Consider the following 26,813-nt stretch of genomic DNA (forward strand, 5'->3'; position numbering starts at 1 on the left):
CAATATACATTGCATATAACTCGTTCTGACCGGTCTCTGAATTATGTCTGAAGTGAATTCCTTCTGTGTTTCACTCGACAGACAACGTGCAAGATAGTGCGCGTAGCCCACTGCTTAACCATCTTGTGCCAACGTGCGCAGCTGGTATCCAAAGTGTTTTAGTAGACAGACGTTTGTTGCAAAGTCTCCCAAATAAAAACAACATATACAGAAACATATGTTGATGTTTCAATATGTGTGCAGTGTTTTGCTGGACAAACAATGAGCGAGCTACAGCGCGTGTATGGCTTAACCAGATCTTGTGCTATAACATGGTAATCAAAGTGTTTTAGCAGACAGACGTTAGTTGCAAAGTCTCCCAAATAAAAAGGCATATAAAGAAACATGTTAATGTTTCATGATAGGCTATTTAAAAATTACTTTGATCAGAATTCGTAAATCGAGTGGAAGTTGGGGCAAAGATTCTAGATTACTGTCTGGTTGGAGCGAGCAGAGTAACTAGGCTACCAATGCATGGCACGCGCAATGAGAACGCACGCACTTACTGTAGAATGCACGCACTTTCTCAAATGTTCAAGCCTCTATGGAATTTATTTTAAGTGTTTTACCTAAAAACTTTCATTTTTCTGTTCTGTTACACCGTTCTGTGTCCAATGTCCAAAATGAAAAGTTAGTTTTCAATTGTTCAGCTAAAAAAAATGTTATTAAAACGATTGTGTTGTTGAAATGATGTGTTTGCAATTTATTTATACTCAAAAACTGATACAGGTGGATGAAAGAGTGATAGTGTGATAAAAAGTACTATACTAGTACTACTGAGTGATAAGAAGTCCTAGTGAATGCTTGATACCATAAGTAGACAATAATAAATAAGTAGGTGTATTTTTCAGCGCGCGCTGCACGCGCACACTATGACTCAAAATAATGGTACCAGCAAGAAATAAAAGTTACTTTCACCCCTGAGTATAGATCAGGGTTGGGTTATAAAAAAAAAAAATCCCAAACTTGGAATATCCCACAGAGCACCATTAAATCCATTATAGCAAAATGCAAAGAATACAGCACCAATAAAAACCTTCAAGAGAAGGCCACCCACCAAAACTCACAGACTGGGCAAGGAGGGCATTAATCAGAGATGCAATAAAGACACCAAAGATAACACTCCACAGAGTACTCCACTTCTTTATGGAAGAGTGGCCAGAAAAAAGCCATTGCTTAAAGAAAAAAAAAACACACATTTGGAGTTTGCCCAACAGCATGTTGTAGACTCCCCAAACATATGAAAGAAGATTCCCTGGTCAGATGAGACTAAAATTGAACTTTTTGGCCATCATAGGAAATGCGTTGTGTGGTGCAAACCCAACGCTTCTCATCACCCTGAGAACACCATTCCTATAGTGAAGCATGGTGGTGGCAGAATAATGCTGTGTTGATGTTTTTCATCAGCAGGGACAGGAAAGCTAGTCAGGACTGAAGGAAAGATGGATGGCACTGAATACAGGGCAATTCTGGAGGAAAACCTGTTTGAGTCAGCCAGAGGTTTGAGACTGGGACGAAGATTCACATTCCAGCAAGACGATGCCCCTAAACATACTGCTAAAGCTACACTGGAGTGGTTTAGAAGGAAATGTTTAAATGTCTTGGAATTGCCTAGTCAAAGCCCAGACCTCAATCCAACTGAGAATCTGTGGCATAAATTGAAGATTGCTGTACACCAACGCAACTCATTTAACTTGAAGGAGTTGGAGCAGTTTTTCCTTGAGGAAGAGGCAAAAATTCCAGTGGCTAGATGTGCTAAGCTAATAGAGACATACCCCAAGAGACTTGCAGCTGTAATTGCAGCAAAAGGTGGCTCTATGGGTACTTGACTTTGGGGGGTGAATACTTATGCACACTCCAGATTTCTGTTTTTTCATATTCATTATTGTTTGTCTCATCTCATTATCTCTAGCCGCTTTATCCTGTTCTACAGGGTCGCAGGCAAGCTGGAGCCTATCCCAGCTGACTACGGGCGAAAGGTGGGGTACACCCTGGACAAGTCGCAAGGTCATCACAGGGCTATTATTGTTTGTGTCACAATTTTAAAAAAAATTGCACTTTTGAAGTGGTAGGCATGTTGTATCATTCAAATGGTGCTAACCCTCCAAAAAATCCATTTTAATTTTAGCTTGTAATGCGACAAAACAGGACAAACACCAAGGGGGATGAATACTTTTGCAAAACATTGTAGTTACAGAGACACATCAGGAGTCATCAAAAATGTACTGGCATGTTTTTTGGAGGAGGAAGGAAAGCAGAAAACCTGAAAGAAACCAACCTAATCCAGGGAGTGCATGCAAAACTCAAGCTCAGGATTGAACAGAGGTTCTGAAACTGGGAGGCAACACTCTCGCTGCATCACTGTACCCATATTAAAGAATTTATGGTATTTATTATTTTGCGACAAACTTCTTAACAATTTAGGGCCTTATTCAGAATTAAGTGTGCATAGTTAGAATTTAAGAATGAAATATCATGCATTCAGACCTCAGATATAAGTAACGATATGGACACTACTGAGACATTTGCATCAAAATGTGTGTATGGCAGATGTGCTGAAAACAAAGGGTTGTTTCAGTTACACATGGCGATGACCATGAACCACTTGCTTAATATTTGAATGAGCTTAATGAGTATTAAGTGAAGTGCCAGTGTCTTGTAATTTGTTGTGACCACGATTTCAACCTGAAATGTGTTTTGTCTCTCATCTCATCTCATTATCTCAAGCCGCTTTATCCTGTTCTACAGGGTCGCAGGCAAGCTGGAGCCTATCCCAGCTGACTACGGGCAAAAGGCGGGGCACACCCTGGACAAGTCGCCAGGTCATTACAGGGCTGACACAGACAACCATTCACACTCACACCTATGGTCAATTTAGAGTCACCAGTTAACCTAACCTGCATGTCTTTGGACTGTGGGGGAAACCGGAGCACCCGGAGGAAACCCATGCGGACACGGGGAGAACATGCAAACTCCGCACAGAAAGGCCCTCGCCGGCCACGGGGCTCAAACCCGGACCTTCTTGCTGTGAGGCAACAGCGCTAACCACTACACCACCGTGCCACCCAATGTGTTTTGTACAATATAAAAATAAATTAACAAAACATGGGAACAGTTTATTAAATCTCAATCTCAAACACTCAAAAAAAAGTGCATAATGTGCACATATTATTCTTTCATGACCCCAATTTTATATGTCATTGTCACATTAAGACATGCATCCAAATTGCTACTTTGGCACATGAAATAAAGATATAACAGAATAATTAGTTGGTTTTGTTGTTATTATTATTATTATTATTATTATTATTATTTGAGATATTTTAGACATGCAACACTAAATGTTCTTTTGAATCTTGTTGGAACAGACACCTACTATTGAATGTTTGGGAGTGCTTATTTGAAAGTGGGGGTTGGGACTTATAAATGTGTATGATGTATGTGTATGTGTGTGTTTGAAGTTGGAGATGTGGGACTGGTGGCAAATGTTACAGAAGAGGTCCAGATTTTGAGGAATAGAGTAGAGCTGCTAGAACAGGTAATACACATATCAAGTATATGTACATATTCTGTGCCATATGAATAATAAATTCTGTATACAGTAGTTGACAGATTGAAAAATTTTGAGTATCCAACAATTTGGAATAGCCAATCCACATACCAGTATTTTTTGGGAAGTAGGAGGAAACCAGAGAACCTGGATAAAACCTATGCAGGCACAGGGAGAACATGAAAAATTCTGCACATATAGTAACCTGAGCTCAGCACTGAACTGAGGAACTTTGGGTACCAGGAGGAAAAACTCCCACAAACACAGGGAGAACATACAAATCTTCACAAAGATAGTAACCTTGGAGCTGTGCTGCCATACCCTTCTTTATGACACACAATAAGCAAAATGTTTGTTAGCCACCTGTTTTACCCCAGCCCTAGGATCTGAAGCGAATTCTTTCTTCGTATAGAATAATCAAAAACACATCCAGAGGTTAGGTCTGTAAAGATATTTAAAAAGAAAAAAAAACCTAGAAAGTTTTAAACTAACACACACACACACACACACTCTGATACTTTTGTGGGGACATTCATGGACATAACGCATTCCCTCACCCCTTACCCAAACCATAACCATCATAACTAAATGCCTAACCCCAACCCTAACCCGAGCCTAAACCTAATTCTAATCTGAACCCTAAAACTAAATCTTAACCTTCAAACAGCACTTTGAAGATGTGAGGACCAGCCAAAATGTCCTTCCCAAAAATATCCTAACTCTGTTGATTTAAAAAAAAAAAAACATATTCTGGTCCTGTGGCAAGTACACACACACACACACACTCTCTCTCTCTCTCTCTCTCTTACTTGAATAATCACCACTTGTTGGTTCCACTGCTGAAATAGAGTTTCACTGGCTTCACTTTAAATATCTGTACAAGTGCTAAAGCTAAACAATATTATATGAATATATAATTCTGTTGATTATTTTTGATAAATATTTCTCACATTAAAAGACAATAGTTTGAAAATAATTATTTTTGTCTCTCTCCTTGTAGAAATTGGAGATGGTTCTTGCACCATTTTCTACTCTCTTTCCTCCAGAGGAGGACGTGGCCAACAGAAATGGCTTCCTGTTTGACAAGACTGACTTCCTGTCAGACCAGACCAATTTCCTGTCACACTCACTGCGCCAGCTAGACAGAATAGACTCTCTCAGTGAGCAGGTCAGCTTCCTGGAGGAGCGCCTTGGATCATGTGAGTGTCCCTTATGCTAAATAAGAACAAGTAATAAGAGTGCAGGTTATAAAGCTCAATAGAATCTAAATATGTTTTGCTTGTCATCTCTCAGCTGTTATTGATCAATTGTTGCCAGTCGGCATTATAATTGGTGACTTTCTAGTTTCCCCTTTTGATCCTATTTTATATAAAGTGGGTGGGTGTAATCTTGTCTAAGCTCCACCTTACAGACTGCTCCTCCCACAGAGCTTTTATCAAAAACTGTGTGTTTATGCATCAGCTACTAAAAAGATGGCTTGTTATTTTCTCAGTGAGTAGCCTGGTGTCACAACTCAAAATGGGGTCTGTTACTGGTGTTCATTAAAACTGGACATATATATATATATACTACCGTTCAAAAGTTTGGGGTCACCCAGACAATTTTGTGTTTTCCATGAAAAGTCACACTTTTATTTACCACCATAAGTTGTAAAATGAATAGAAAATATAGTCAAGACATTTTTCTGGCCATTTTGAGCATTTAATTGACCCCATAAATGTGATGCTCCAGAAACTCAATCTGCTCAAAGGAAGGTCAGTTTCATAGCTTCTCTAAAGAGCTAAACTGTTTTCAGCTGTGCTAACATGATTGTACAAGGGTTTTCTAATGATCCATTAGCCTTCTGAGGCAATGAGCAAACACATTGTACCATTAGAACACTGGAGTGATAGTTGCTGGAAATGGGCCTCTATACACCTATGTAGATATTACACCAAAAACCAGACATTTGCAGCTAGAATAGTCATTTACCACATTAGCAATGTATAGAGTGTATTTCTGATTAGTTTAAAGTGATCTTCATTGAAAAGAACAGTGCTTTTCTTTCAAAAATAAGGAAATTTCAAAGTGACCCCAAACTTTTGAACGGTAGTGTGTGTGTATATATATATAATCTCATTATCTCTAGCCGCTTTATCCTGTTCTACAGGGTCGCAGGCAAGCTGGAGCCTATCCCAGCTGACTACGGGTGAAAGGTGGGGTACACCCTGGACAAGTCGCCAGGTCATCACAGGAATATATATAACCCCGATTCCAAAAAAGTTGGGACAAAGTACAAATTGTAAATAAAAATGGAATGCAATGATGTGGAAGTTTCAACATTCCATATTTTATTCAGAATAGAACATAGATGACATATCAAATGTTTAAACTGAGAAAATGTATCATTTAAAGAGAAAAATTAGGTGATTTTAAATTTCATGACAACAACACATCTCAAACAAGTTGGGACAAGGCCATGTTTACCACTGTGAGATATCCCCTTTTCTCTTTACAACAGTCTGTAAACATCTGGGGACTGAGGAGACAAGTTGCTCAAGTTTAGGGATAGGAATGTTAACCCATTCTTGTCTAATGTAGGGTTCTAGTTGCTCAACTGTCTTAGGTCTTTTTTGTCGTATCTTTCGTTTTATGATGCGCCAAATGTTTTCTATGGGTGAAAGATCTGGACTGCAGGCTGGCCAGTTCAGTACCCGGACCCTTCTTCTACGCAGCCATGATGCTGTAATTGATGCAATATGTGGTTTGGCATTGTCATGTTGGAAAATGCAAGGTCTTCCCTGAAAGAGACGTCATCTGGATGGGAGCATATGTTGCTCTAGAACCTGTATATACCTTTCAGCATTGATGGTGTCTTTCCAGATGTGTAAGCTGCCCATGCCACACGCACTAATGCAACCCCATACCATCAGAGATGCAGGCTTCTGAACTGAGTGTTGATAACAACTTGGGTCGTCCTTCTCTTCTTTAGTCCAAATGACACGGCGTCCCTGATTTCCATAAAGAACTTCAAATTTTGATTCGTCTGACCACAGAACAGTTTTCCACTTTGCCACAGTCCATTTTAAATGAGCCTTGGCCCAGAGAAGACGTCTGCGCTTCTGGATCATGTTTAGATACAGCTTCTTCTTTGAGCTATAGAGTTTTAGCTGGCAACGGCTGATGGCACGGTGAATTGTGTTCACAGATAATGTTCTCTGGAAATAGTCCTGAGCCCATTTTGTGATTTCCAATACAGAAGCATGCCTGTATGTGATGCAGTGCCGTCTAAGGGCCCGAAGATCACGGGCACCCGGTATGGTTTTCCGGCCTTGACCCTTACGCACAGAGATTCTTCCAGATTCTCTGAATCTTTTGATGATATTATGCACTGTATTATGCACTCTTATTGCCCCTGTCCCAACTTTTTTGAGGTGTGTTGCTGTCATGAAATTTCAAATGAGCCAATATTTGGAATTAAATTTCAAAATGTCTCACTTTCGACATTTGATATGTCGTCTATGTTCTATTGTGAATACAATATCAGTTTTTGAGATTTGCAAATTATTGCATTCCGTTTTTATTTACAATTTGTACTTTGTCCCAACTTTTTTGGAATCGGGGTTGTATAATATTTAGCATTCTGCCTGATGGCAGGTCCAAGTTTCTAGGGAAGGATTACAGTAGTGGTTTCCCATTGCCTTCTACTGGATTCTTTATAGAGGTTTAGTCCTTTCAACCATTCACACCTATGGGCAATTTAAAGTAGCTAGTTAACCTAACTACATGCCTTTGGACAGTGGAGGAAACCATAGCACCTAGAAGAAACCCACACAGACATGGGAAGAACATGCAAAGTCCACACAGAAAAAACCCTTTTGGCCACTGGGCTTGAACCCAGAACCTTTTTGCTGTGAGGCAGCAGTGCTAACCACTGCACTACTATGCCAGCCCTGGTCAACATAGGTGTCTAGCTACTCATGGGGATATATAAAACATGGGTTGCACTGAACCTGGATTTTGGTAAGAAATACATGTTAAATGAGAATTAGCAAAATTTCCCTTCTTCTCTCTGGACCTGCCTGAGGCATCTTGATGCCCTACTTCTAGTTGGAGTTCTCATCACTTTGAAAACAGTCGCTGCTGCTGAGGATGGCCCCATATGGACAGTCTAAAGATACATGAGATTACCATAGTCCCCACCTGCCTGAAAACTGCCACCATAATCCCTGTGCCCAAATCCTCTGCCATCACAGGGTTGAATGATTACCAGCCTGTGGCCCTGACACCGGTGATTTATGAAATGTATGGAGAGACTGGTGTTACAGCATGTCAAGGCCCATATTCCACCTGGCTTTGACCAACATCAGTTCGCCTACAGGTCCAACAGATCCACAGACGACACCATCTCCATCGCCTTCCACACTGCTCTCAGCCACATTGAAAGTCCCAAAACATACATCAGGATGCTGTTTGTTGACTTCAGTTTGGCATTTAACTCCATCAGCCCCAGCCGACTGATCACCAAACTGCAGACACTGCAACTTGGAACCTCCCTCTGTCTGTGGATCAAGGACTTCCTGACTAACAGACCCCAGCATCAATGGGGAAGAAGTGGAGCGGGTCAAAAACTTCAAGTTCCTCAGACTGCACATCTCAGAGGACCTGGGCTGGACTGTGAACATCACCCACATTATTAAAAAGGCCCAGCAGCGTCTCTTTTTCCTGAGAACACTGAAGAGGAACAAACTCCCTCCACCTCTGCTGAAAAACTTTTATCACTGCACATTAGAGTGTCCTGACCTACAGATGTACGGTGTGGTATGCCAGCTGCGCTGCATCCAAGAAGAAACAACTGCAGTGGGTCATCAAGACTGCTCAGTGGATCATCGGCTCCCCATTCCTACGGCTAGAGGAGATCTACTCGAGCCGGCTCCTTCGAAGGGCCACAAAGATCCAGGATGACCCCGCCCACCCAGGACACTCTCTATTTTCCAACCTCCCCTCTGGCAGACTCAGAGTCATGAGAGCCCGCACCAAAGACTGAAGAACAGCTTCTTCCCCATGGCTGTGAAGAGACTGCTGCAGGAATCATGACCCCACACACACACACACACACACACACTACTACTTCCCAGTCAATGGACAATAACTCTTGCACCTCAAATATAGACTGCACTTTTAATACAGACTATTTATATATAACATTTTATCTGCACTTTACTGTTTTTACTATTTATGTTTAATATATTTTCTTGTCCCTGTGATGACCTGGCAACTTGTCCAGGGTGTACCCCGCCTTTCGCCCGTAGTCAGCTGGGATAGGCTCCAGCTTCCCTGCGACCCTGTAGGACAAGATAAAGTGGCTAGAGATAATGAGATGAGATATTTTCTTGTGACTGTGGCATGTAGCTGCTATAAGAGAGATGCTGCCAAACAGAATTTCATTGTATTCTTGTACAATGACAATAAAGCTGCTTCTTCTTCATAGATGGTACCACTTAGAAACCATGAAGATGGCTTGAGACTGCATTTGATATGAACTGTTTTGCTACAGTGACTTAGGACTGAATTGGTTATGATAGTTTTAGGACTGCCATTGCCATGAAAAATTTGCACTCAAATCTCCATCAGTTTTTGTTTTGTTTTATCTGTAACCGCTTATCCCATGCGGGGTCGTGGGGGGCAAGCTGGAGCCTATCCCAGCTGATCATGAGCAAGAGGCAGGGTACACCCTAGACAAGTTGCCAGCTCATCGCAGGGCTGACACACACACAGAGACACAAACAACCATCCACACTCACGGTCAATTTAGAGCCACCAATTAACCTAACCTGCATATCTTTGGACTGTGGGAGGAAACCCATGCAGACATGGGGAGAACATGCAAACTCCACACAGAAACCAGACCTTCTTGCTGTGAGACCCCAGCAACCTAGACCTTCTTGCTGTGAGGCGACAGTGCTAACCACTACACCACCATGCTGCCTGTCCATCCATCCATCCATCCATTATCTGTAGCCGCTTATCCTGTCCTACAGGGTCGCGGGCAAGCTGGAGCCTATCCCAGGTAACTATGGGTGAGAGGCGGAGTACACCCTGGACAAGTCGCCAGGTCATCACAGGGCTGACACATAGACACAGACAACCATTCACACTCAGTCAATTTAGAGCCACCAATTAGCCTAACCTGCATGTCTTTGGACTGTGGGGGAAACCAGAGCACCTGGAGGAAACCCCCACGGACACCATGCAAACTCCACACAGAAAGGCCCTCGTTGGCTGCTGGGCTCGAACCCAGAACCTTCTTGCTGTGAGGTGACAGTGCTAACCACTACACCACTGTGGGGATGCCAGTCTGTCATAGTGCAAAATGCATACACACACATTCACATGCTCATTCACACCTAGAATTCATCTCATCTCATTATCTCTAGCCGCTTTATCCTGTTCTACAGGGTCGCAGGCAAGCTGGAGCCTATCCCAGCTGACTACGGGCGAAAGGCGGGGTACACCTTGGACAAGTCTCCAGGTCATCACAGGGCTGACACATAGACACAGACAACCATTCACACTCACATTCACACCTACAGTCAATTTAGAGCCACCAATTAGCCTAACCTGCATGTCTTTGGACTGTGGGGGGAAACCAGAGCACCTGGAGGAAACCCCCACGGACACCATGCAAACTCCACACAGAAAGGCCCTCGTTGGCCGCTGGGCTCGAACCCAGAACCTTCTTGCTGTGAGGTGACAGTGCTAACCACTACACCACTGTGGGGATGCCAGTCTGTCATAGTGCAAAATGCATACACACACATTCACATGCTCATTCACACCTAGAATTAATTTAACATAACTAATCTGTATGGTGGTGCAGTGGTTAGCACTATTGCCTCACAGTGAGAAGGTTCCGGGTTCAAACCTCATGGCTGACCGGGGCCTTTCTGTGTTGAGTTTGCATGTTTTCCCTCTGCCTGCGTGGGTTTCCCCCACTCCCCAAAGATATGCAGCTAGGTTAACTGGCTACTTGATAAACCTCTATAATAATCCAGTAAAAGGTAATGGGAAACCACTACTGTAATTCTTCCCTAGAAACTTTGATGGCTGGAGTTGTCAACGCAGCCATGTCACTGCAGTAATATGCCAAAGAGAGAGAGAGAGAATCTGCATACTGGCATGTTTTTGAATAATGGAAGGAAAACAGAAAACCTGGAAGAAACTTGCACAAACACAGAGAGAAAGTCTGCACACACAGGAAGCCAGAGGACTCAGAGGAAACCCATAAATGGATAGAAATATTATACACACAGTAACCCAAGTTTATGATTGAACCTGTGCCACCGTGCCTTTTTATCTTTGTCAGTTCATCTCATCTCATCTCATTATCTCTAGCCGCTTTATCCTTCTACAGGGTCGCAGGCAAGCTGGAGCCTATCCCAGCTGACTATGGGCGAAAGGCGGGGTACACCCTGGACAAGTCGCCAGGTCATCACAGGGCCGACACATAGACACAGACAACCATTCACACTCGCATTCACACCTACGGTCAGTTTAGAGTCACCAGTTAACCTAACCTGCATGTCTTTGGACTGTGGGGGAAACCGGAGCACCCGGAGGAAACCCACACGGACACAGGGAGAACATGCAAACTCCACACAGAAAGGCCCTCGCCGGCCCTGGGGCTCGAATGCAGGACCTTCTTGCTGTGAGGCGACAGCGCTAACCACTACACCACCGTGCTTTGTCAGTTCAATTCAAGTTAATTTGTGTAGTGCTTCTTAATACAACCCCAATTCCAAAAAAGTTGGGGTTGTATTAAGAAGCGCTACACAAATGAAATTGAATGGAACTGACAAAGATAAAAAGGCACAGTGGCATAGGTTCAGTCATAAACTCAGGTTACTGTGTGTATAATATTTCATTTGTGTAGCACTTCTTAATACAACTCCAATTCCAAAAAAGTTGGGACGCTGTGTGAACTGTAAAAAAAAAAAACAGAATGTGATGATTTATAAATCATGGAAACTCTGCATTTCATTGAAAACAGTACAAAGACAACATATGAAATGTTGAAACTGAGAAAAATTTTGTTTTTTGAAAAATATTTGCTCATTTTGAATTTGATATCAGCAACATGTTTCAAAAAAGATGGGGCAGGGACATGTTTACCACTGTGTTGCATCACCTCTACTTTTAACAATACTCTGTAAACGTTTGGGAACCAAGGAGATCAATTGCTGTAGCTTTGAAAGAGAAATGTTGTCTCATTCTTGCCTGATATATAATTTCAGTTGCTCAACAGTCTGGGGTCTCCTTCGTCGTATTTTGTGCTCCATAATGCGCCAAATGTTTTAAATGGGAGACAGGGCTGGACTCAGGGGCGGACTTACCATTAGGCAAACCAAGGCGGTTGCCTAGGGCCCCCAAAATTTGGGGGCCCCTAACAGTCAGCCCCGTCACGGTAAACACCAAACAATATATATGTAATCTTAATTTGTCTCTGATATTAAGTAGTCAATGATATAAATGGAAAAACACACCAAAATAGCATCAGAATATCGAATTCATGTGTATATAGTATTTGTCCCAGCACACACACACACCCTGGTTGTTTTACATTGGACTAGTCCATGATCTGACGACATAGACAGATGCGCGACGGAAATTCAAACCAAAGCAGAGGGAACTGTAAACAAGATGAAGCGCAGTTATGAGAGTGGTTGTGCTAAATGAAAAAAAGGGCACAAAGCAAAAAGAATGCAGCTGCACTGCCAAGTAGGGATGACCATTATTCTGTATGTGTGTTTCAAGACTGACTGACTTTTGAGGGCCCCATGTCTGTATTTCGCCTAGGGCCCCAAAATGGCTAGAACCGCCCCGGCTGGACTGCAGGCAGGCCAGTTTAGCACCTGGACTCTTACTACAGAGCCATGCTGTTTTAATATGTGCAAAAAGCTGAAAGAAAGAAGGACTTCCCTGAAAAAGATTTTGTCTGGATGGCAACATATTGCTCTAAAACATGTATATATCATTCAGCATTAATGATGCCTTCCCAGATGTACAAGCTACCCATGTCATGTGCACTAATGCACCCTTATACCATCACAGATGCTGGCTTTTGAACTATGCACTGATAACAAGCTGGATAGTCCCTCTCCTCTTTAGCCTGGAGGACGTGGTGTCCATGACTTCTAAAAAGAATTTCTACTTTTGATTCATCAGACTTCAAGACACTTTTCCACTTTACCTCAGTTCATCGTAAAAGAGCTCGGGCCCAGAGAATGTGGCAGTGTTTCTGGATTTTGTTTATATATGATTTTAAGTTTTATTTGTAGATGCAATAATGAACCATTTTCACAGATGATGGTTTTCTGAAGTGTTCCTGAGCCTATACAGTGATTTCCACTCCAGCCATGTGTCTGTTTTTAATGCATGGTCGCCTGAGGGTCTGAAGATCACAGGCATCCAATGTCAGTTTTCAGCCTTGTTTCATGCATACAGAGATTTTTCCAGATTCTCTTAATCTTTTAATGATATTGTGTACCAAATATGACATGATCCCCAAATTCCTTTGCAATTTTACATTGAGGAATTTTATTCTTAAATTGTTGCACTGCTTGCCCACACAGTTTTCACAGAGCAGTGAACCCCTCCCCAACTTTACTTCCGAGATGACAATATTCTTTTTTCTCCCCAGTCCATGGCAGCTTCTCCAGAATTGATTACTTTTTAGTTGATGCTAGATTAATATCAAAAGTAGACAATTCCGCATATCATAGTATCTTAGTCTCAGACCATTCTCCCCTCTCAATGAACATTAATTTTAACTTAAATGCACGTCACTATAACTGGAAGTTCAACCCTACTCTACTCACAGATAAAGGTTTCTGTGAATATATATCTATTAAGATCTCAGATTTCCTGCAAAGTAATGAGACAGGGGAGGTCTCAGATTCAATATTATGGGAGACTTTTAAAGTTGTTGTGAGGGGGCAAGTCATATCATACCAGTCTTCCTGTAAAAGAGCTAGGCTAAGACGTCTTTCTGAGATTGAGTCGGAGTTATCTGCATTAGAAGAATCTTATAGAAACTCAAAATCTGAGGACACCCTCAACTCTATTTTGAAAATAAAATGAGTACAATCAGATTCTTGGTGGGCAGGTGAGGCATTATATTAATAAGCTGAGACAAACACACTTTGAGCTTGGTGAGAAAGCACATAAGCTGCTTGCTATACAGTTAAAAGGAGTGCAAGCTGATCGGGCAATACATAAAATCTACTCTACTAGTGGTGAGCTGATAACCGATCCCAAAAACATAAACAAAAGATTTTTGGATTTTTACAGCCATTTATATACATCAAGGTCCACAGCCACTGACACAGAGATAGAAAATTTCCTCAATGCGCTGGAAATTCCATCCCTTGATGATGATGCCAGACAGGTTTTGGATGTGTGCATCACACTGGATGAAATTAAAAATGCCATACGCTCCTTTCCTAATGGCAAAGCTTGCGGCCCCGATGGATTTGGTATTGAATTTTATAAAGCTCGCATTGACACCATTGCACCCCTTTTGCTTTGTATGATAAACTGCTCTTTGGAGGATGGAATGTTTCCCCAAACCCTCTGTGATGCCCATGTCTGTCTGCTGCTGAAGAAGGACAGAGATGAAGCTGATGTGGCATCTTATCGTCCCCTAAGCCTGCTAAATTCTGATCAAAAGATTATAGCCAAAGTTCTAACGAATCGATTGAACAGATACATTGGCACCTTAAGCCACTCTGATCAAACTGGGTTCATTCCTGATAGATTCTCATTCTCTAACACCCGCTGTTTGTTGAATATTACTGTATGTACTCTACTAAATTGCCCCATGCTGCTGTTATCTCACTAGATGCTCAGCAGGCTTTTGATCAAGTTGAATGGAGATACATGTTTGCAGCCCTGGAAAAATTTGGCTTTGGTGACAAATTTATGACATTATTAAGAATGCTGTATGCATGTCCCAAGTCCTCTGTTCTGACAAACTTTGATAGGTCTCCTCAGTTTATGTTAGGGCGTGGTGCAAGACAGGGATGCTGTCTTTCCCCCATGCTTTTCGCCCTGGCTCTTGAGCCTTTGGCAATAGCTATTAGAGCCAACTCTCAAATTAATGAGATAAGACGTGGCATATCTGACTGTGTCATTGGCTTGTATGCAGATGATGTGATTTTGAGTTTGTCGGATGCGAAATCATCCCTATCCCCCCTCCTTGATTTGATAAAGCGATTTGGGCAATTTTCTGGGTTCACTATTAACTGGGATAAAAGTCTGTTCATGCCTTTGTCTAGTGGCCTAGACTCCACTTTTATCAATGCTCTGCCATTCAAGCTTGCAACAGACCACTTTAAATACTTAGGGATTAACATCACTAGAAGTTCCAAACTTCTCTTTAAACACAATTATATGGAATTTATTGCAAAACTTAAAGGTATGATTGAAAAATGGAAGCTTCTCCCTCTATCATTAATTGGGCATGTTAATGTTATTAAAATGATTGTGTTACCCAAATTCATCTATCTTTTTCAAAATGTACCCATCTTTCTTACATCCTCCTTCTTTAAGACAGTAGATTCTATCATCATGCCCTTCATTTGGGCCAGCAAGCCACCCCGCATAACCAAGGCACATCTACAGAAACCCACAACTGAAGGTGGCCTTGGACTCCCTGTATTGCGCCATTATTACTGGGCCTGCAATGCCAGAGCATGGGTTTTTTGGTGTCATGCTGCAACTGCTGGTGGACAAGAGAGCAACCTCCACCCCAGCTGGCCTGCGATGGAGTCTCATAAGGCACTATCACTAACAGGAGCATCCTTACCTGCAGCTCTATTCTCTGAGTCAAACCTGCTCACCAAACTACTCAAGCAGCTTAAGGCGGACTTTATTTTATCTAATTCACTTAGAATTCTTAAGCAAATTAAGTGTGCTGAAGCTCTCTGATCTGTCCAGTTACGCCCCCATATGGAAGAATCCTACTTTCAGACCAGGTTTATTGGACTCTACATTTACTTCCTGGGCTGTGCAGGGCCTGTCTATAGTTAGAGATTTCTATATAAACAAATGTTTTGCATCTTTTGCTCAACTTCAGGAGAAATATCAAATCCCCACTGGGCATTTCTTTGCTATCTCCAAATCAGAAACTTTGTAAAACAGTCTCTACCTCTTGGTCAGTTGCCTGACCAACATAACTTCTATAATCTTTTGACTACAAGCCCTATATCCAAAGGTCTCATTTCTCAGTTTGTTTCACTTTTCCCAGTAAACATATCCTCTTTTCACATTAGGGATGCCTGGATGAAGGACACAGGTGTGGAGATTTCAGATGGGCTATGGGCAATGGGGTTAGAAAGGATTAAAGTATGTTCTATTAATGCTAGACTTCAGCTTATTCAGTATAAAGTCATCCACCGCTTACATTACTCAAAAACTAAACTTAATAGGATATTCCCCTCTGTCTCAGCTATCTGTGATAAGTGCAAATCAAATGATGGGACCCTGGCTCACCTTTTTTGGGACTGTTATAAGCTCAGAGGTTTCTGGGATGACATTTTTCATTTATACAGTGTTATTTATAACAAGCCACTGCAACCAGATGGTATTTTTGCTATATTACACTGCTCCACCTACTCCATAACTCTTCCAATGGCTCTACAAGAGGCTCTTATGTTTGGTATGGTTATAGCAAAAAGGGTGATCTTAAGGGAATGGAAATCTTGTTCTCCACCATGTTTTAAACAATGGCTGAATGATATGGTGTCTTGTTTATACCTTGAAGAACTGCGATACACAATATCAGATAATTGCACCAAATTCTTTAAGATTTGGGGTCCCTTTATTGATTATATTAACAGGGACAGAGAGACAGTGTCGAATTAGGCACACCTGAGTATTCTATAATGTACCTTTTTGTATAGTTGTCTGTTTTCCTGCCCTTTGAATATAAAAAACACTCTGGGACATTGCCTTTGGGACCTCTCTGATCACTTCTGGCCTTCACCTCATGGACAGTTCCTGACATCTAAAGAACATTTCTATCATTTGTTGGACTGACTTATTGAGATGCTTATCTTGAATGGACTGGCAGTATTTGTAGATGTAGTTTGTGTTGTGATGTTGTCTTGTTGTGGTTTATGTTTTGTCTGTTTGTTGTGTGCTGTCTTTACCTGTGTCTTAACTTGTCAAAAAAAAAAATTTCAAAAATAAAATGCTGAAAAAAAAAAATCACATAACCATGTGTAAATAAATAAATAAATAAACTTTACTTCCGAGAGACTCAGCCTCTCTGGGATGCTCTTTTTATACCCAATCATGTTACTGACCTGTTGCAATTTAACCAAATTAGTTTTTTTTTAGCATTACACAACTTTTTCAGTCTTTTGTTGCCCCGTCTCAACTTTTTTGAAACATGTTGCTGATATCAAATTCAAAACGAATATATATTTTTCAAAAAAACAATTTATCAGTTTCAACATTTGATATGTTGTCTTTGTACTATTTTCAATGAAATACAGGGTTTCCATGATTTGCAAATTATTGCATTCTGTTTTTATTCATGTTTTACACAGCGTCCCAACTTTTTTGGAATTGGTGTTGTAATAAATGTTGTCACAAGCAGATTTACTGAAATTTGCCAAGGAAAAACTCCTTAAGCCAACATGAGATAGAAAAACCTGAGAGGAATCAGACTCAGAAGGGAAATCATCCTCTTCAAGGTGACACCAGAGAGAGGGATTATAAATCATTACATGATACAGTTACAGAAAGTATTAGCTTGCACAAGGAGCAGTATTAAGTCCAGTGCCACTGTCTGACAGTTTCATGTAACCACAATATATCATGTTGAAATGTATGCTTTGTGAATACACACAAATACTACATTATGCCATTCAAGGCCAATATTAAATCCTTAAATATCACAGTTTTAATTAATTTATCATCCCTTCAAGGGGGGGATTCTATATAAAAGAAAATCCATTTAAATATATTCAAATATACAGCACACACACAGATATGTTCTGAACCAGGATTGGAAGGCTATTCAATAGCTGAGGGGCTTTCTAGGAAAATATTTGTCCTTTGCTCTAGTTTTCATTATACTAGGTACTGTAATGATAAAGAATCTACACCTAAGCAGGCTTAATGGATCATTTATGAATTCACCTTCATTAACCACTTTATCCTGGTCAGGATTACAGCAGCTCCAAAGTCTATCCCTGTACCATGTGGTGTGGAGCAGGAAAACAAACTTCAGCACACACACACATTAACACCGAGGGAATTTTGCATTCATTCATTCATAAGATAGAATTCAACACTGATATGATTTTCCTTTGTCCATCCATCCATTATCCATAACCGCTTATCCTGTGCAAGGTTGCAGGCAAGCTGGAGCCTATCCCAGGTGACTATGGGTGAGAGGTGGGGTACACCCCGGACAAGTCGGCAGATCATTGCAGGGCTGACATATAGAGACAAACAACTATTCACACTCACATTCACACCTATGGTCAATGTAGGCCAAGTTTACATTAGACCGTATCTGTCTCGTTTTCTTCGCGGATGCACTGTCCGTTTACATTAAAACGCCTGGAAACGCCGGGAAACGGGAATCCGCCAGGGTCCACGTATTCAATCCAGATCGTGTCTGATCCGGTGCTGTGTAAACATTGAGAATACGCGGATACGCTGTGCTGAGCTCTAGCTGGCGTCGTCATTGGACAACGTCACTGTGACATCCACCTTCCTGATTCGCTGGCGTTGGTCATGTGACGCAACTGCTGAAAAACGGTGCGGACTTCCGCCTTGTATCACCTTTCATTAAAGAGTATAAAAGTATGAAAATACTGCAAATACTGATGCAAATACTGCCCATTGTGTAGTTATGATGGTCTTTAGGCTTGCCATCCTTCCACTTGCAAGTGGTAAGTGACTTGCGCACAGCGGCTCAGTCCTGAATCACTGTTCGTGCACTAAACTCGCGCGCTCTGTGAGCTGCGCAGGGCCGGAGTGCGCACCCTCCAGAGGGCAGTCGCTGTTCAGGGCAGAGTGATTTGGAGCGCAGCCGCTGAGGAGGAAGCGATGAGCCGCACTGACACATTTCAACTTACGTGCCGAATTAGTCATGTGATTAGCGTATCCGTGTATTGGCGTTGCTGTGTGCACGCTAATCGTTTTTAAAAACGTTAATCTGATGATCCGCTGATACGGTCTAATGTAAACCCCACCTTAGAGCCACCAATTAACCAAACCTGCACGTCTTTGGATTGTGGGGGAAACCGGAGCACCCCCATGCAGACATGAGGAGAACATGCAAACTCCACACAGAAAGGCCCTCGCCGGCCACGGGGCTCGAACCCGTACGTGTGTGTGTGTGTGTGTGTGTGTGTGTCTATATATGTAATATACCCCTTGAATTTTTTCACATTTTTCCACCTTACAATCACGAACTTAAACGTTTTTTATTGAGATTTTATGTGATAGACCAACACAGAATAGCACATAATTGTGAAGTGAAATGAAAATGATAAATGGTCTTCAAAATTTTAAACAAATAAAAATCTGAAAAATGTGATGTGCATTAGTATTCAGCCCCCCTGCGTCAATACTTTGTAGAGCCACCTTTTGCTGCAATTACAGTTGCAAGTCTTTTGTGGTATATCTCTACCAGCTTTGCACATCTAGACACTGAAATTTTTGCCCATTCTTCTTTGCAAAATAGCTCAAGCTCAGCCAGATTGGATGGAGAGCATCTGTGAACAGCAATTTTCAAGTCTTGCCAGGAACTAGACAGACTAAACACTCAAACAATATAAACAGAATAAATAAACAGTATAAACACTAGATAAGAACAGGACAGACTAAACACTCAGACAATATAAACAGTATAAACACTCTAGATATGAACTAGACTAAACACTCAAACAATATAAACAGTATAAATAAACAGTATAAACACTAGATAACAAGACAGACTAAACACTCAAACAGACAATATAAACAGTATAAACACTCTAGATATGAACTAGACTAAACACTCATATACATACACACACACGCACACACACATACATTGGTACAAATAACCAAACAGTCAAGGGCACTTGAGGTATAGCAGGTAAACATGAAACATGAAATAAGCAGTATAAACAAACTAGCAGCTGTTAAGATGAGGTAGTGCGGAATAGTGCAAATGAGCGAGGTAAAGTGAGATGTGCGGTCCCTGAGTTCAGTGTGTTAATGAAGAGTGTTTATACTGTTTATATTGTTTGTTTTTTCAATTATTCTATTTTATTCTATTTTTTATTTATTGCATTGCCAGTTTGCACCGTGGGTCAGAGAGGACTGATATTTCATCTGTGCTGTATGTCAAGCATGTATAGCATATTTGACAATAAAGTTGACTTGACTTGACAGATGCTCAATGGGATTTGGGCCTGGACTTTGACTGGGCCATTCTAACACTTGAATATTCTTTGATCTAAACCATTCCATTGTAGCTCTGGCTGTATGTTTAGGGTCACTGTCTTGCTGGAAGGTGAATCTCCTTCCCAGTTTCAAGTCTTTTGCAGCGTCCAACAGGATTTCTTCCAGGATTGCCTTGTATTTAGCTCCATCCATCTTCCCATCAACTCTGACCAGCTTCCCTGTCCCTGCTGCCACCACCATGTTTCACAGTGGGGATGGTGTGTGCAGGGTGATGAGCAGTGTTAGTTTTCCACCACACATAGCGCTTTGCATTTAGGCCAAAAAGTTCAACTTTGGTCTCATCTGACCAAAGCACCTTCTTCCACATGTTTGCTGTGTCCCCTACATTTTTTTATGCCTGTCCTTCAACAATGGCTTTCTTCTTGCCACTTTTCCAAAAAGGCAGTGTACAACTTATAGTTGTCCTGTGCACAGATTCTCCCACCTGAGCTGCGGATTTCTGCAGCTCCTCCATAGTGATCATGGGCCTCTTGGCTGCTTCTCTGACCAGTGCTCTCTTTGCTTGCTCTGTCAGTTTAGGTGGACGGCCATGTCTTGGTAGGTTTGCAGTTGTGCCATACTTTTTCCATTTTTGAATGATGGATCGAACAGTGCTTCTTGAGATGTTCAGAGCTTGGGATATTTTTTTTTATAACCTAACCCTGCTTTAAACTTCTCCAGAACTTTATCCCTGACCTGTCTGGTGAGTTCTTTGGTCTTCATGATGCTGTTTGTTCTTCAGTGTTCTCTAACAAACCACTGAGGCCTTCACAGAACAAGTGTATTTATGCTGAGAGTAAATTACGCACAGTAGGGCTCTATTAACTAATTAGATGACTTCTGAAGGCAATTGATTGCACTGGATTGTATTTAGAGGTATCAGAGTACAGGGGGATGAATACTAATGCACACCACATTTTTCAAATTTTTATTTGTTTAAAATTTTGAAGACCATTTATCATTTTTGTTTCACTTCATAATTATGTGCTACTCTGTGTTGGTCCATCACATAAAATCTCAATAAAAAACTTTTAAGTTTGTGGTTGTAAGGTGGAAAAATGTGAAAAAGTTCAAGGGGTATGAATACTTTTGCAAGGCACTGTGTGTGTATATATATATATATATATATATATATATATATATATATATATATGTGTGTATATATATATATATATATATATATATATATATATATATATATATATCTCCATCCATTGTCTGTAGCCGCTTATCCTATTCTACAGGGTCATAGGCAAGCTGGAGCCTATCCCAGCTGACTTTGGGCAAGAGGCGGGGTGCACCCTGGACAAGTCGCCAGGTTATCGCAGGGCGGACACAGAGACAAACAACCATTCACACTCACACCTACAGTCAATTTAGAGTCACCAATTAACCTAACTTGCATGTCTTTGGACTGTGGGGGAACCAGGAGCACCCAGAGGAAACCCACGCAGACATGGGGATAACATGCAAACTCCACACAGAAAGGCCCTCGCTGGCTGCTGGGCTCAAACCCAGGACCTTCTTGCTGTGAGACAACAGTGCTCACCACTACACCACCATATATATATATATATATATATATATATATATATATATATATTAGTGATGTCAAAGTTAACGCGATAATAACGCGTTAACGCGATCTCAATTTAACGCAATTAAAAAAAATAGTGCCGTTAACGCAAATTCTAATTTGGCCTTGCGAGTCACCCGTAGTTCCTGTTGAGGCTTGTCGCGCGCTGCTTCAATAAGAGTATGTGTGAGTGATGGAGAAAGGCATAGACATATAAACATTCTCGCCGCCATATTGGATGGGGCAAAGTGGAGATTCTTCAACCGTCTCTGGTATAGCGTCTAGACAGTAGCCGAGAATAAAGATGCCTCATTCATGCGCTGCGTTTAACTGTACCAACAGGTTTACCGTCCAAACGAGATCACATGGGATTACCTTTCACAGGTGAGACTGGAAAAATACTTTTCAATACTGTTCCTTCAGTCTTCAGTTTCCCAGCTCATCTCCACCGGGTAGGTGTATAGTTATAAGCAGTGATAATTAGATAATACAGTGCCACACTATGATGAACGTTTTTGAACGTATGATGAATGTTTTTATTTTTATGTTTTTTTTCTTCTTTTATGGCAAATACTTCTCTTCAAAAGAAACTAATGAAGAGTAAAATAAAACATTTTTTTATTTTCACAGTGATATGCACTTTATTTTTCATCCCTTGGTTTTCTCATCTAATATGGAAGTTATGGATGTCAGTGGCTGTGACAAGACGTGTTATGCTCTGCAATAAAAAAAAAACAACATTGGTACAAAGCAAGCCCATTCACTTTTTTATGCTGATAAGAGAATTACAATGGTTTTTCATGTGACAAAAATGTGCGATTAAATTGCGATTAATCGCGAGTTAACTATGACAGTCGTGACATTAATCGCGATTAAATATTTTAATCGCTTGACAGCACTTTTATTTATATATATATGAGTGATTCCACGCTTATGGGTACTGAAATGGGGACATGAACTTATTTTTAAAAATTCACCTAAAACCATTTCTTTTTTTTACCATCAGGTCACAAAACATGTAATCTTTAATGAATGATATGTTAAAAGATAACTTTAATTTTCTGAGATGTAATAAAAACATATTTATATGCCAAAGTCAGAACGTAACAGAAGTGTTGTGGACATATATATTCTCAATTTTAACAATGTAGAATTACTTTTTGAAACATAGGAAGGTGATGTTTTAGCAAATATAATTAATAAACATGTGTAGTAGAATAAACATACACATTCTTTCAATAAGATTAACATGGTATATAGCTAGATTGTAATTAATTTGTAACAGACGCGAGATGGACAATCGTAACAGAAGTAATGTAACAGACATCATTTTGGAACTCATAGGCTTGACTTTGGCATACAAATGTTTTTATTACATCTCAGAAAATTAAAGTTATCTTTTAACATATCATTCATTAAAGATTACATGTTTTGTGACCTGATGGTAAAAAAAGAAATGGTTTTAGGTGAATAAGTTCATGTCCCCATTTCAGTACCCATAAGCATGGAATCACTCATATATATATATTTATATATCATGAAGGACCCCCAGAAGGGACCCATCCCATCCAACTACCGGCCAATTACCTGTCTCTGCACAACATGGAAGGCCCTGTCAGGCATCATTGCGGCAAAAATGAGTAAGCATGTGGCTCAATACATGAGCGAGGCACAGAAAGGGATTGGCAGTAACACCAGAGGAGCCAAGCACCAGCTACTGGTCGATAGAACAGTCGCCCGAGACTGTAAGAAGAGACAGACCAACCTGTGCACTGCCTGGATTGACTACAAGAAAGCCTACGACTCAATGCCACACACATGGATACTGGAATGTCTGGAACTGTATAAGATCAACAGGAACCTAAGGACCTTCATCCAGAACTCAATGGAAATGTGGAAGACAACCCTAGAGGCCAACTCAAAACCCATTGCCCAAGTCAACATCAAGTGCGGCATATACCAAGGAGATGCGCTATCACCACTGCTGTTCTGCATAGGCCTGAACCCCCTCAGTCGGATCATCACGAAGAGCGGCTACGGGTACCGATTCCGTAGTGGGGCAACAATCAGCCACCTGCTCTACATGGATGACATCAAGCTGTATGCCAGGAACGAGCGAGAAATAGACTCGCTGATCCACACCACCCGGATCTACAGCGATGACATAGGGATGTCATTCGGATTGGACAAGTGTGGCCGGATGGTCTCAAAGAGAGGCAAGATGATCCGGACTGAGGGGATTGACCTACCAGAGGGCAACATAGGTGATATCCAAGACAGCTACAAGTACCTTGGCATCCCACAGGCTAATGGAAACCATGAAGAAGCCACAAGGAAGTCAACCACAGCCAAATACCTCCAGAGAGTAAGGCAGGTCCTGAAAAGTCAGCTGAATGGTAAGAACAAGGTCCAAGCCATCAACATGTATGCACTACCAGTCATCAGATACCCCGCTGGCATCATAAACTGGCCAAAGGAGGAGATAGAAGCCACAGATATCAAGACTAGAAAGCTCCTCACCATGCATGGAGGGTTCCACCCCAAGTCCAGCGCCCTGAGACTATACACTAAGCGGAAAGAGGGAGGCCGAGGGCTAGTGAGCATCAAGACCACGGTCCAGGATGAAACATCGAAAATCCGAGAATACATCAGAACGATGGCCCCAAAGGATGAACTGCTAAGTGAATGTCTCAGGCAGCAGAACCCTGATGAGAGTGCAGAGGAGGAGGAGGAACAGACAACCTGGAGAGACAAACCCCTACATGGTATGTACCACCGTCAGATAGAGGAAGTGGCTGATATCAAGAAATCCTACCAGTGGCTGGATAATGCAGGACTGACAGACAGCACAGAGGCACTAATCATGGCAGCACAAGAACAGGCCATAAGCACAAGAGCCATAGAGGCCAGAATCTACCAGAGTAGATCAGACCCAAGATGCAGACTGTGCAAAGAAGCCCCTGAAACAGTCCAGCACATAGTAGCAGGGTGTAAGATGCTAGCTGGATCAGCGTACATGGAGAGGCACAACCAAGTGGCTGGGATAGTATACAGGAACATCTGCAACCAGTATGGAATAGAAGTACCCAAGTCCCAATGGGCCATACCACAGAAGGTGGCTGAGAACAACAGGGCCAAGGTTCTGTGGGACTTCAGCTTCCAGACTGACAAACAGATCCTGGCTAACCAACCGGACATAGTGGTGATGGACAAAGAGCAGAAGAGGGTGGTGGTGATAGATGTGGCGATCCCAGCTGACGCCAACATCAGGAAGAAGGAACATGAGAAACTTGAGAAGTATCAAGGGTTGAAAGAGCAGCTGGAACGGATGTGGAAGGTCAAGGGTTGCGTGGTCCCCGTGGTAGTGGGGGCACTTGGGGCAGTAACCCCCAAACTGGGAGAGTGGCTCCAGCAAATCCCAGGAACAACATCTGAAGCCTCAGTCCAGAAGAGCGCAGTCCTAGGAACATCGAAGATACTGCGCAGAACCCTCAAACTCCCAGGCCTCTGGTAGAGGACCCGAGCTTGAGGATGACATGGATACCACCCCCCCACCCCCCCACCCCCCACCCCCCACCCCCCCCCGGGGTGAGAAGGAGATTTTTTTTTATATATATATATATATATATATATATATATATATACACACACGCACACAATGTTAGAGGTGTAGAAATGTGTCTCATTTATGACACTAAATTAGTAAATCACTTGCCTAATGGAGTTAAATTTAATTAAAATATGGCGATATCAATGTGACATTCCGATATCCATGTTATTCCATAACATATTGAAATATATTCATAATGTTTTGCGTATATTTATTTAATAATTAACTGGATGTACTTGCACCAGAAAGTGAAGAAAAATAATTACAAGAAAAATAATTTAACACCAGCAGCAGATTCAACACCTGTTTCCCCCGCTGACTGTGAGCGTCCCTCTGTAGTGCATGCGCAGTCTGTATTTGGTAGAGGTGGAAAGTAACGAATTACATTACTCGCATTACTGTACTTGAGTAGCTTTTTTGTGTACTTATACTTTTTCAAGTAATTTTTAAAGAGTGTACTTTTACTTAAGTATGTTTTCTTTTAAGTAGTGTACTTCGGTACATTTTACATCACAACCGTTACTGAGTAAAAAAATAAATAAATAAATAAAAAATTAAAAAAAGGCTAAAACGGAGAAGGGGAAATGCGTTCTGGAAATGAATCACGGGAAGGACAGTTGTCGCGCGCGCGAGTCTCACACAGACGATGGCGGACATGCACCGGCGCTTTAAGGGGGGGGGGCTCACGCCCCTGGGCCACAGCCAATCAGGGGCCTTGTAATATTAATAAAATAATAAGCTGTCGGAATCGTGGGCCTACATTAATGTACGGATAGAAATAAGGTTAGAAATAAATGAGCGCACAGTAGCCTGCTGTAAGAGACATGGTGGATGTGGTTCGCGAAACGAACACCCACAACTGTACCAGAATAAAATGGAACAAAATGTAACGTCACGCACGAAAGCGCGCCAAAGACTGCAGACTACAGAGACACAAATTTAGAGGCTTTGAAAGATGAAGCGTTCGCATGTTAGCGGGGTGCATAAAAGGAAAAAAAGAGAGAGATGCAGGTAATGATAGAATCGCTGCCTAAAGTCACAGACTTTTTTAAGGTAAGGGTCACCAATCTGTTCAGAATATCAGCTACTTATCAGTTATCAGCCTACCAGCAGCTAGGCTATGTGCAGCTAGGCTAGATATGCTATGATCTGTCCAACAGGAAAATAAATCAGTTGTGATTTGAATATGTGTCGTGTGATTTGAGTTATAATCCTAATAGCATATTTCGATGGGGATAATAAAATGTCTAAAACGGCATCTACTGAAGAAATTGATGAAAAGATTGTAGGCTATAATGTTCACAGTTTGGGCAGCAGACAGAGTAAGCATACTGAGGGGAATAGCAATACAAAGCTAGCGCAGATCCACATTTCTCGCTAGCTGTGTTGGGTGTGTTGTTAACCCGTGTGGATTTAAGTGAAATACTTGAGAAGTTCTGTGGTCAAGACAGCGTTTTAAGATAAGGACGCTTGATTATTAATGTTTGCCCGCCGTGGCTTGTTGTTGACGAAAGGCCCACATGATTTTGCCTTATGCAGCTACTGCT

The 26,813-nt window shown here is 41.6% G+C and overlaps 1 protein-coding gene across 2 annotated transcripts in view; it reads left to right on the top strand.

The window, feature by feature from the left end:
- Nucleotides 1-26,813, top strand: part of egfl7 (EGF-like-domain, multiple 7) — a 114,014-nt gene that overhangs the window by 79,192 nt on the left and 8,009 nt on the right. For both annotated transcript variants that reach the window (XM_060935725.1, XM_060935726.1), the window contains 2 exons: nt 3,501-3,577; nt 4,590-4,788. In XM_060935725.1, coding sequence (XP_060791708.1) covers nt 3,501-3,577; nt 4,590-4,788 — 276 coding nt within the window. The remainder of the gene's footprint in view (nt 1-3,500; nt 3,578-4,589; nt 4,789-26,813) is intronic.

This window comes from Neoarius graeffei, chromosome 12 (assembly GCF_027579695.1).
Source record: "Neoarius graeffei isolate fNeoGra1 chromosome 12, fNeoGra1.pri, whole genome shotgun sequence".
Taxonomy (NCBI): Eukaryota; Metazoa; Chordata; class Actinopteri; order Siluriformes; family Ariidae; genus Neoarius; species Neoarius graeffei.